General features: G+C 53.0%; 1 protein-coding gene across 1 annotated transcript in view; it reads left to right on the forward strand.

Annotated features, from left to right (window-relative positions):
• LOC140355543 (platelet-derived growth factor receptor beta-like) overlaps positions 1-12,488 on the forward strand; it is a 203,523-nt gene that overhangs the window by 112,324 nt on the left and 78,711 nt on the right. Inside the window, exons 6-7 of the mRNA XM_072440166.1 lie at positions 3,161-3,306; positions 6,794-6,875. Of these exons, the coding sequence (XP_072296267.1) occupies positions 3,161-3,306; positions 6,794-6,875 (228 nt within the window). The remainder of the gene's footprint in view (positions 1-3,160; positions 3,307-6,793; positions 6,876-12,488) is intronic.

Raw genomic sequence — 12,488 nt, forward strand, 5'->3', positions numbered from 1 at the left:
TCAAACTGTAGGAATGACCCTCAAACTGGAGGAATGACCCTCAAACTGGAGGAGTGACCCCCAAACTGGAGGAATGACCCTCAAACTGGAGGAGTGACCCCCAAACTGGAGGAATGACCCCCAAACTGGGGGAATGACCCTCAAACTGTAGGAATGACCCTCAAACTGGAGGAATGACCCTCAAACTGGAGGAGTGACCCCCAAACTGGAGGAATGACCCCCAAACTGGAGGAATGACCCCCAAACTGGAGGAGTGACCCCCAAACTGGAGGAGTGACCCCCAAACTGTAGGAATGACCCCCAAACTGTAATGACCCCCAAACTGGAGGAATGACCCTCAAACTGTAGGAATGACCCCCAAACTGGAGGAATGACCCTCAAACTGGAGGAATGACCCCCAAACTGGAGGAATGACCCCCAAACTGGAGGAGTGACCCTCAAACTGTAGGAATGACCCTCAAACTGGAGGAATGACCCCCAAACTGGAGGAATGACCCTCAAACTGGAGGAATGACCCTCAAACTGTAGGAATGACCCCCAAACTGGAGGAATGACCCCCAAACTGGAGGAATGACCCCCAAACTGGAGGAATGACCCTCAAACTGTAGGAATGACCCTCAAACTGGAGGAATGACCCTCAAACTGGAGGAATGACCCTCAAACTGTAGGAATGACCCCCAAACTGGAGGAATGACCCCCAAACTGGAGGAATGACCCTCAAACTGTAGGAATGACCCTCAAACTGTAGGAATGACCCCCAAACTGTAGGAATGACCCTCAAACTGTAGGAATGACCCCCAAACTGGAGGAATGACCCTCAAACTGTAGGAATGACCCCCAAACTGGAGGAATGACCCCCAAACTGGAGGAATGACCCCCAAACTGTAGGAATGACCCTCAAACTGGAGGAATGACCCTCAAACTGGAGGAATGACCCCCAAACTGGAGGAGTGACCCTCAAACTGTAGGAATGACCCTCAAACTGTAGGAATGACCCCCAAACTGTAGGAATGACCCTCAAACTGTAGGAATGACCCCCAAACTGGAGGAATGACCCCCAAACTGGAGGAATGACCCCCAAACTGTAGGAATGACCCTCAAACTGTAGGAATGACCCTCAAACTGTAGGAATGACCCTCAAACTGTAGGAATGACCCCCAAACTGGAGGAATGACCCCCAAACTGGAGGAATGACCCTCAAACTGTAGGAATGACCCTCAAACTGTAGGAATGACCCCCAAACTGTAGGAATGACCCTCAAACTGTAGGAATGACCCCCAAACTGGAGGAATGACCCTCAAACTGTAGGAATGACCCCCAAACTGGAGGAATGACCCCCAAACTGGAGGAATGACCCCCAAACTGTAGGAATGACCCTCAAACTGGAGGAATGACCCTCAAACTGGAGGAATGACCCCCAAACTGGAGGAGTGACCCTCAAACTGTAGGAATGACCCTCAAACTGTAGGAATGACCCCCAAACTGTAGGAATGACCCTCAAACTGTAGGAATGACCCCCAAACTGGAGGAATGACCCCCAAACTGGAGGAATGACCCCCAAACTGTAGGAATGACCCTCAAACTGTAGGAATGACCCTCAAACTGTAGGAATGACCCTCAAACTGTAGGAATGACCCTCAAACTGTAGGAATGACCCCCAAACTGTAGGAATGACCCTCAAACTGTAGGAATGACCCTCAAACTGTAGGAATGACCCTCAAACTGTAGGAATGACCCTCAAACTGTAGGAATGACCCTCAAACTGTAGGAATGACCCTCAAACTGTAGGAATGACCCCCAAACTGTAGGAATGACCCTCAAACTGTAGGAATGACCCTCAAACTGTAGGAATGACCCTCAAACTGGAGGAATGACCCTCAAACTGGAGGAATGACCCTCAAACTGGAGGAATGACCCTCAAACTGGAGGAGTGACCCCCAAACTGTAGGAATGACCCTCAAACTGTAGGAATGACCCCCAAACTGTAGGAATGACCCTCAAACTGTAGGAATGACCCTCAAACTGGAGGAATGACCCTCAAACTGGAGGAATGACCCTCAAACTGGAGGAATGACCCTCAAACTGGAGGAATGACCCTCAAACTGGAGGAATGACCCTCAAACTGGAGGAATGACCCTCAAACTGGAGGAATGACTTGAGCAGAACATCTCGGTCCAGAAAAGTGCAGGAACAGCAAAGATACTGAAGAACCCTCAAGCTCCCAGGGGCCTCTGGGGGAGGAGCCCAGGGGCCTCTGGGGGAGGAGCCCAGGGGCTCTGGAGGAGGAGCCCAGGGGCCTCTGGGGGAGGAGCCCAGGTGCCTCTGGAGGAGGAGCCCAGGGGCCTCTGGAGGAGGAGCCCAGGGGCCTCTGGGGGAGGAGCCCAGGTGCCTCTGGGGGAGGAGCCCAGGGGCTCTGGAGGAGGAGCCCAGGGGCTCTGGGGGAGGAGCCCAGGTGCTTCTGGGTGAGGAGCCCAGGGGCCTCTGGGGGAGGAGCCCAGGGGCTCTGGAGGAGGAGCCCAGGGGCTCTGGGGGAGGAGCCCAGGTGCTTCTGGGTGAGGAGCCCAGGGGCCTCTGGGGGAGGAGCCCAGGTGCTTCTGGGTGAGGAGCCCAGGGGCCTCTGGGGGAGGAGCCCAGGTGCCTCTGGGGGAGGAGCCCAGGGGCTCTGGAGGAGGAGCCCAGGGCCTCTGGGGGAGGAGCCCAGGTGCTTCTGGGGGAGGAGCCCAGCTTGAAGGGGGAGAAAGTTTTTTTTAAATTATATAATATTTTACTTTTGAATAAAAAACAGTATTAGCTGTGAGAACTGTTAGCAGGTGATTGACAGGTGATTGGCAGGTGATTGACAGGTGATTGGCAGGTGATTGACAGGTGATTGGCAGGTGATTGACAGGTGATTGACAGGTGATTGGCAGGTGATTGACAGGTGATTGGCAGGTGATTGACAGGTGATTGGCAGGTGATTGGCAGGTGATTGGCAGGTGATTGACAGGTGATTGGCAGGTGATTGACAGGTGATTGGCAGGTGATTGACAGGTGATTGACAGGTGATTGGCAGGTGATTGACAGGTGATTGGCAGGTGATTGACAGGTGATTGGCAGGTGATTGACAGGTGATTGGCAGGTGATTGGCAGGTGCACTCTCTTACACAGCCTGTGTCCTCAGGTCCAGAGGAGCTTCATGTGGAGCTTCAGTCTTCTGCTCAGGTCCTGAGGGCTGGAGATCCTCTCATGTTGAACTGCACCGTGTCCGAGTCTGAGTCCGTCTATTTCTCCTGGGAGTTCCCACGCAAGCTCCGCCCCCATGGACAGGTCTGTGCTCATGTCCATGTTCTCCAGGTTCTCCAGGTTCTCCCTCTTACTGTCCATGTTCTCCAGGTTCTCCATGTTCTCCAGGTTCTCCAGGTTCTCCCTCTTACTGTCCAGGTTCTCCATGTTCTCCAGGTTCTCCCTCTTACTGTCCATGTTCTCCAGGTTCTCCAGGTTCTCCAGGTTCTCCATGTTCTCCAGGTTCTCCCTCTTACTGTCCATGTTCTCCAGGTTCTCCAGGTTCTCCATGTTCTCCATGTTCTTCATGTTCTCCATGTTCTCTATGTTCTTCATGTTCTCCATGTTCTCCATGTTCTTCATGTTCTCCATGTTCTCCATGTTCTTCATGTTCTCCAGGTTCTTCATGTCCTCCATGTTCTCCATGTTCTCCAGGTTCTCCAGGTTCTTCATGTCCTCCATGTTCTCCATGTTCTTCATGTTCTCCATGTTCTCCATGTTCTCCATGTTCTCCATGTTCTTCATGTTCTCCATGTTCTTCATGTTCTCCATGTTCTTCATGTTCTTCATGTTCTCCATGTTCTCCATGTTCTCCATGTTCTCCATGTTCTTCATGTTCTCCATGTTCTTCATGTTCTCCATGTTCTCCATGTTCTTCATGTTCTCCATGTTCTCCATGTTCTTCATGTTCTCCATGTTCTCCATGTTCTCCATGTTCTCCAGGTTCTCCAGGTTCTCCAGGTTCTCCATGTTCTCCATGTTCTCCAGGTTCTCCAGGTTCTCCAGGTTCTCCAGGTTCTTCATGTTCTCCATGTTCTCCATGTTCTCCAGGTTCTCCAGGTTCTTCATGTTCTCCATGTTCTTCATGTTCTCCATGTTCTTCATGTTCTTCATGTTCTCCATGTTCTCCATGTTCTCCATGTTCTCCATGTTCTTCATGTTCTCCATGTTCTTCATGTTCTCCATGTTCTCCATGTTCTTCATGTTCTCCATGTTCTCCATGTTCTTCATGTTCTCCATGTTCTCCAGGTTCTCCATGTTCTCCAGGTTCTCCAGGTTCTCCAGGTTCTCCAGGTTCTCCATGTTCTCCATGTTCTCCAGGTTCTCCAGGTTCTCCAGGTTCTCCAGGTTCTTCATGTTCTCCATGTTCTCCTACACATTCTTGACACTGAAGCTCTTGATGACAGCTTGTCCTGTTTATCTATTTGTTTACACTGCCTAAGTTTCACCAGAACCATCTTCTTTGTTACCATGACAACCATGTAAAGGTCATATCAATCCTATTGTTAGCAGCTGCAATTCTTCATCACTGATGAGTACCTGAATAACATCTGAATGGTCAGGACTCATGCACTGACCCCTGTCTTCACTCTTCTATCTTCTTATTAGCCAAACGTATCATCTTCATGAACTGAGAGAACGTAAGAGGAGCTGTGTCCACTTCAACCACTGGACCATGGAGCTGGTCTTCTGGTCTTCTTCTGCCATGGACCTGAGATGAAGACAGCTTCATGGTCCATGGTCCATGGTCCATGGTCCATGGTCCATGGTCCATGGACCATGGACCATGGACCATGGACCTGAGATGAAGACAGCTTCATGGTCCATGGTCCATGGACCATGAAGTTAACCACAGGCTCAGAGCCCCGTGGGGCCTTTTAACCATTGAGGGATTTTAACATTTGAATTCATCTATTTCATGGACGGATGTTAAAGTCTCTGGGACAGATGTTAAAGTCTCTGGAGACATGCTAAAGTCTCTGGGACAGATGTTAAAGTCTCTGGGACAGATGTTAAAGTCTCTGGGACAGATGTTAAAGTCTCTCGGACGGATGTTAAAGTCCCTGGACAGATGTTAAAGTCTCTGGAGACATGCTAAAGTCTCTGGGACAGATGTTAAAGTCTCTGGGACACATGTTAAAGTCCCTGGACAGATGATAAAGTCTCTGGAGACATGCTAAAGTCTCTGGGACTGATGTTAAAGTCTCTGGGACACATGTTAAAGTCCCTGGACAGATGATAAAGTCTCTGGACACATGTTAAAGTCTCTGGGACGGATGTTAAAGTCTCTGGGACAGATGTTAAAGTCTCTGGACGGATGTTAAAGTCTCTGGGACACATTATAAAGTCTCTCGGACGGATGTTAAAGTCCCTGGACGGATGTTAAAGTCTCTGGACACATGCTAAAGTCTCTGGGACAGATGTTAAAGTCTCTGGGACAGATGTTAAAGTCTCTGGGACGGATGTTAAAGTCTCTGGGACACATTATAAAGTCTCTCGGACGGATGTTAAAGTCTCTCGGACGGATGTTAAAGTCCCTGGACGGATGTTAAAGTCTCTGGACACATGCTAAAGTCTCTGGGACAGATGTTAAAGTCTCTGGGACAGATGTTAAAGTCTCTGGGACGGATGTTAAAGTCTCTGGGACACATTATAAAGTCTCTCGGACGGATGTTAAAGTCCCTGGACGGATGTTAAAGTCTCTGGACACATGCTAAAGTCTCTGGGACAGATGTTAAAGTCTCTGGGACAGATGTTAAAGTCTCTCGGACGGATGTTAAAGTCTCTGAACACATGTTAAAGTCTCTGGACACATGTTAAAGTCCCTGGACACATGATAAAGTCTCTGGACAAATGTTAAAGTCTCTGGACACATGTTAAAGTCTCGAGACACATGTTAAAGTCTCTGGGACAGATGTTAAAGTCTCTGGGACAGATGTTAGAGTCTCTGGACGGACGTTAAAGATGTTAAAGTCTCTGAACACATGTTAAAGTCCCTGGACACATGTTAAAGTCTCTGGACACATGTTAAAGTCTCTGGACGCATGTTAAAGTCTCTGGGACGGATGTTAAAGTCTCTGGGACGGATGTTAAAGTCTCTGGATGGATGTTAAAGTCTCTGGGACACATTATAAAGTCTCTGGGACGGATGTTAAAGTCTCTCGGACGGATGTTAAAGTCCCTGGACAGATGTTAAAGTCTCTGGACACATGCTAAAGTCCCTGGACACATGTTAAAGTCTCTGGACACATGTTAAAGTCCCTGGACACATGTTAAAGTCTCTGGACACATGTTAAAGTCTCTGGACACATGTTAAAGTCTCTGGACACATGTTAAAGTCTCTGGGACGGATGTTACAGTCTCTGGACGGACGTTAAAGTCTCTGGGACGGATGTTGAAGTCCCTGGACAGATGTTAAAGATGTCAAAGTCTCTGGACACATGTTAAAGTCTCTGGACACACGTTAAAGTCCCTGGACACATGTTAAAGTCTCTGGACACATGTTAAAGTCTCTGGACAGATGTTAAAGTCTCTGGACACATGTTAAAGTCCCTGGGACAGATGTTAAAGTCTCTGGACACATGTTAAAGTCCCTGGGACAGATGTTAAAGTCTCTGGACACATGTTAAAGTCTCTGAACACATGTTAAAGTCTCTGGACACATGTTAAAGTCTCTGGACACATGTTAAAGTCTCTGGACACATGTTAAAGTCCCTGGGACAGATGTTAAAGTCCTTGTTTTGTGTTTCAGGAGCTCGAGCCTCTGACAGAGTTCATGTTGGACCAGGTTCGCTCCATCATCAACATCTCTGAGACAAGTCTCCAGGACTCAGGTTTGTCCCACTCTCATGTCCCACTTTCATGTCCAGTGTCCCACACTCATGTCCCACACATGTTAAAGTCTCTGGACACATGTAAAAGTCCCTGGACAGATGTTAAAGTCTCTGGACACATGTTAAAGTCTCTGGACGGATGTTAAAGTCTCTGGGACACATTATAAAGTCTCTGGGACGGATGTTAAAGTCTCTCGGACAGATGTTAAAGTCTCTGGACACATGCTAAAGTCTCTGGGACAAATGTTAAAGTCTCTGGGACACATGCTAAAGTCTCTGGGACAGATGTTACAGTCTCTGGACGGACGTTAAAGTCTCTGGACAGATGTTAAAGTCTCTGGGACACATGTTAAAGTCTCTGGACGGACGTTAAAGTCTCTGGACAGATGTTAAAGTCTCTGGGACAGATGTTACAGTCTCTGGACGGACGTTAAAGTCTCTGGACAGATGTTAAAGTCTCTGGGACAGATGTTAAAGTCTCTGGGACAGATGTTAAAGTCTCTGGGACAGATGTTACAGTCTCTGGGACGGATGTTAAAGTCTCTGGACACATGCTTAAGTCTCTGGGACAGATGTTAAAGTCTCTGGGACGGATGTTAAAGTCTCTGGGACGGATGTTAAAGTCTCTGCACAAATGTTAAAGTCTCTGGACACATGTTGAAGTCCCTTGACACATGTTAAAGTCTCGAGACACATGTTAAAGTCTCTGGGACAGATGTTAAAGATGTTAAAGCCCCTGGACAGATTTTAAAGTCTCTGGGACAGATGTTAAAGTCCTCCATCACCTCCTCCGTCACCTCCTCCGTCACTTCCTCCATCACCTCCACCATCACCTCCTCCGTCACCTCCTCCATCACCTCCACCATCACCTCCTCCATCACCTCCTCCATCACCTCCACCGTCACCTCCTCCGTCACCTCCTCCATCACCTCCTCCATCACCTCCTCCATCACCTCCTCAATCAACTCCTCCGTCACCTCCTCCATCATGTCCTCCATCACCTCCTCCATCACCTCCTCCATCACCTCCTCCGTCACCTCCTCCATCACCTCCTCCGTCACCTCCTCCATCACCTCCACCATCACCTCCTCCATCACCTCCTCCGTCACCTCCTCCGTCACCTCCTCCATCACGTCCTCCATCACCTCCACCATCACCTCCTCCGTCACCTCCTCCATCACGTCCTCCTTCACCTCCTCCATCACCTCCTCCGTCACCTCCTCCATCACCTCCTCCATCACCTCCTCCATCACCTCCTCCGTCACCTCCTCCGTCACCTCCTCCGTCACCTCCTCCATCACCTCCTCCGTCACCTCCTCCGTCACCTCCTCCGTCACCTCGTCCATCACCTCCTCCATCACCTCCTCCATCACCTCCTCCATCACCTCCACCATCACCTCCTCCATCACCTCCTCCATCACCTCCTCCATCACCTCCTCCATCACCTCCACCATCACCTCCTCCATCACCTCCTCCGTCACCTCCTCCGTCACCTCCTCCGTCACCTCCTCCATCACGTCCTCCATCACCTCCACCATCACCTCCTCCGTCACCTCCTCCATCACCTTCTCCATCACCTCCTCCGTCACCTCCTCCATCACCTCCTCCATCACCTCCTCCATCACCTCCTCCGTCACCTCCTCCATCACCTCCTCCATCACCTCCTCCGTCACCTCCACCGTCACCTCCTCCATCACCTCCTCCGTCACCTCCTCCGTCACCTCCTCCGTCACCTACTCCATCACGTCCTCCATCACCTCCACCATCACCTCCTTTGTCACCTCCTCCATCACGTCCTCCATCACCTCCTCCATCACCTCCTCCGTCACCTCCTCCATCACCTCCTCCGTCACCTCCTCCATCACGTCCTCCATCACCTCCACCATCACCTCCTCCGTCACCTCCTCCATCACGTCCTCCATCACCTCCTCCATCACCTCCTCCGTCACCCCCTCCATCATCTCCTCCATCACCTCCTCCATCACCTCCTCCATCACCTCCTCCATCACCTCCTCCGTCACCTCCTCCATCACCTCCTTTGTCACCTCCTCCATCACGTCCTCCATCACCTCCTCCGTCACCTCCTCCATCACCTCCTCCATCACCTCCTCCATCACCTCCTCCATCACCTCCTCCATCACCTCCTCCGTCACCTCCTCCATCTCCTCCTCCATCACCTCCTCCATCACCTCCTCCGTCACCTCCTCCATCACGTCCTCCATCACCTCCTCCGTCACCTCCTCCGTCACCCCCTCCATCACCTCCTCCATCACCTCCTCCATCACCTCCTCCATCACCTCCTCCATCACCTCCTCCATCACCTCCTCCGTCACCTCCTCCATCTCCTCCTCCATCACCTCCTCCATCACCTCCTCCGTCACCTCCTCCATCACGTCCTCCATCACCTCCTCCATCACCTCCTCCGTCACCCCCTCCATCACCTCCTCCATCACCTCCTCCGTCACCTCCTCCATCACCTCCTCCATCACCTCCTCCATCACCTCCTCCGTCACCTCCTCCATCACCTCCTCCATCACCTCCTCCGTCACCTCCTCCGTCACTTCCTCCGTCACCTCCTCCATCACGTCCTCCATCACCTCCACCATCACTTCCTTTGTCACCTCCTCCATCACGTCCTCCATCACCTCCTCCATCACCTTCTCCGTCACCTCCTCCATCACCTCCACCATCACCTCCTCCATCACCTCCTCCGTCACCTCCTCCATCACCTCCTCCGTCACCTCCTCCATCACGTCCTCCATCACCTCCACCATCACCTCCTCCGTCACCTCCTCCATCACGTCCTCCATCACCTCCACCATCACCTCCTCCGTCACCTCCTCCATCACCTTCTCCATCACCTCCTCCGTCACCTCCTCCATCACCTCCTCCATCACCTCCTCCATCACCTCCTCCATCACCTCCTCCGTCACCTCCTCCATCACCTCCTCCATCACCTCCTCCGTCACCTCCACCGTCACCTCCTCCATCACCTCCTCCGTCACCTCCTCCGTCACCTCCTCCGTCACCTACTCCATCACGTCCTCCATCACCTCCACCATCACCTCCTTTGTCACCTCCTCCATCACCTCCTCCGTCACCTCCTCCGTCACCTCCTCCGTCACCTACTCCATCACGTCCTCCATCACCTCCACCATCACCTCCTTTGTCACCTCCTCCATCACGTCCTCCATCACCTCCTCCATCACCTCCTCCGTCACCTCCTCCATCACCTCCTCCGTCACCTCCTCCATCACCTCCTCCGTCACCTCCTCCATCACGTCCTCCATCACCTCCACCGTCACCTCCTCCGTCACCTCCTCCATCACGTCCTCCATCACCTCCTCCATCACCTCCTCCGTCACCCCCTCCATCATCTCCTCCATCACCTCCTCCATCACCTCCTCCATCACCTCCTCCATCACCTCCTCCGTCACCTCCTCCATCACCTCCTTTGTCACCTCCTCCATCACGTCCTCCATCACCTCCTCCGTCACCTCCTCCATCACCTCCTCCATCACCTCCTCCATCACCTCCTCCATCACCTCCTCCATCACCTCCTCCGTCACCTCCTCCATCTCCTCCTCCATCACCTCCTCCATCACCTCCTCCGTCACCTCCTCCATCACGTCCTCCATCACCTCCTCCATCACCTCCTCCGTCACCCCCTCCATCACCTCCTCCATCACCTCCTCCATCACCTCCTCCATCACCTCCTCCATCACCTCCTCCGTCACCTCCTCCATCTCCTCCTCCATCACCTCCTCCATCACCTCCTCCGTCACCTCCTCCATCACGTCCTCCATCACCTCCTCCATCACCTCCTCCGTCACCCCCTCCATCACCTCCTCCATCACCTCCTCCGTCACCTCCTCCATCACCTCCTCCATCACCTCCTCCATCACCTCCTCCGTCACCTCCTCCATCACCTCCTCCATCACCTCCTCCGTCACCTCCTCCGTCACTTCCTCCGTCACCTCCTCCATCACGTCCTCCATCACCTCCTCCATCACCTTCTCCGTCACCTCCTCCATCACCTCCACCATCACCTCCTCCATCACCTCCTCCATCACCTCCTCCGTCACCTCCTCCATCACGTCCTCCATCACCTCCACCATCACCTCCTCCGTCACCTCCTCCATCACGTCCTCCATCACCTCCTCCATCACCTCCTCCGTCACCCCCTCCATCACCTCCTCCATCACCTCCTCCATCACCTCCTCCATCACCTCCTCCATCACCTCCTCCGTCACCTCCTCCATCACCTCCTCCATCACCTCCTCCATCACCTCCTCCGTCACCTCCACCATCACCTCCTCCATCACCTCCTCCGTCACCTCCTCCGTCACCTCCTCCGTCACCTCCTCCATCACGTCCTCCATCACCTCCACCATCACCTCCTTTGTCACCTCCTCCATCACGTCCTCCATCACCTCCTCCATCACCTTCTCCGTCACCTCCTCCATCACCTCCACCATCACCTCCTCCATCACCTCCTCCGTCACCTCCTCCATCACCTCCTCCGTCACCTCCTCCATCACCTCCACCATCACCTCCTCCGTCACCTCCTCCATCACGTCCTCCATCACCTCCTCCATCACCTCCTCCGTCACCCCCTCCATCACCTCCTCCATCACCTCCTCCATCACCTCCTCCATCACCTCCTCCATCACCTCCTCCATCACCTCCTCCGTCACCTCCTCCATCACCTCCTCCATCACCTCCTCCATCACCTCCTCCGTCACCTCCACCATCACCTCCTCCATCACCTCCTCCGTCACCTCCTCCATCACCTCCTCCATCACCTCCTCCATCACCTCCTCCGTCACCTCCTCCATCACCTCCTCCATCACCTCCTCCGTCACCTCCTCCGTCACTTCCTCCGTCACCTCCTCCATCACGTCCTCCATCACCTCCACCATCACTTCCTTTGTCACCTCCTCCATCACGTCCTCCATCACCTCCTCCATCACCTTCTCCGTCACCTCCTCCATCACCTCCACCATCACCTCCTCCATCACCTCCTCCGTCACCTCCTCCATCACCTCCTCCGTCACCTCCTCCATCACGTCCTCCATCACCTCCACCATCACCTCCTCCGTCACCTCCTCCATCACGTCCTCCATCACCTCCACCATCACCTCCTCCGTCACCTCCTCCATCACCTTCTCCATCACCTCCTCCGTCACCTCCTCCATCACCTCCTCCATCACCTCCTCCATCACCTCCTCCATCACCTCCTCCGTCACCTCCTCCATCACCTCCTCCATCACCTCCTCCGTCACCTCCACCGTCACCTCCTCCATCACCTCCTCCGTCACCTCCTCCGTCACCTCCTCCGTCACCTACTCCATCACGTCCTCCATCACCTCCACCATCACCTCCTTTGTCACCTCCTCCATCACCTCCTCCGTCACCTCCTCCGTCACCTCCTCCGTCACCTACTCCATCACGTCCTCCATCACCTCCACCATCACCTCCTTTGTCACCTCCTCCATCACGTCCTCCATCACCTCCTCCATCACCTCCTCCGTCACCTCCTCCATCACCTCCTCCGTCACCTCCTCCATCACGTCCTCCATCACCTCCACCATCACCTCCTCCGTCACCTCC

This window comes from Eucyclogobius newberryi, unplaced genomic scaffold, assembly GCF_026437365.1.
Source record: "Eucyclogobius newberryi isolate DKJ021-1_F unplaced genomic scaffold, fEucNew1.0.hap1 SCAF_110, whole genome shotgun sequence".
In the NCBI taxonomy this organism is placed as follows: Eukaryota; Metazoa; Chordata; class Actinopteri; order Gobiiformes; family Gobiidae; genus Eucyclogobius; species Eucyclogobius newberryi.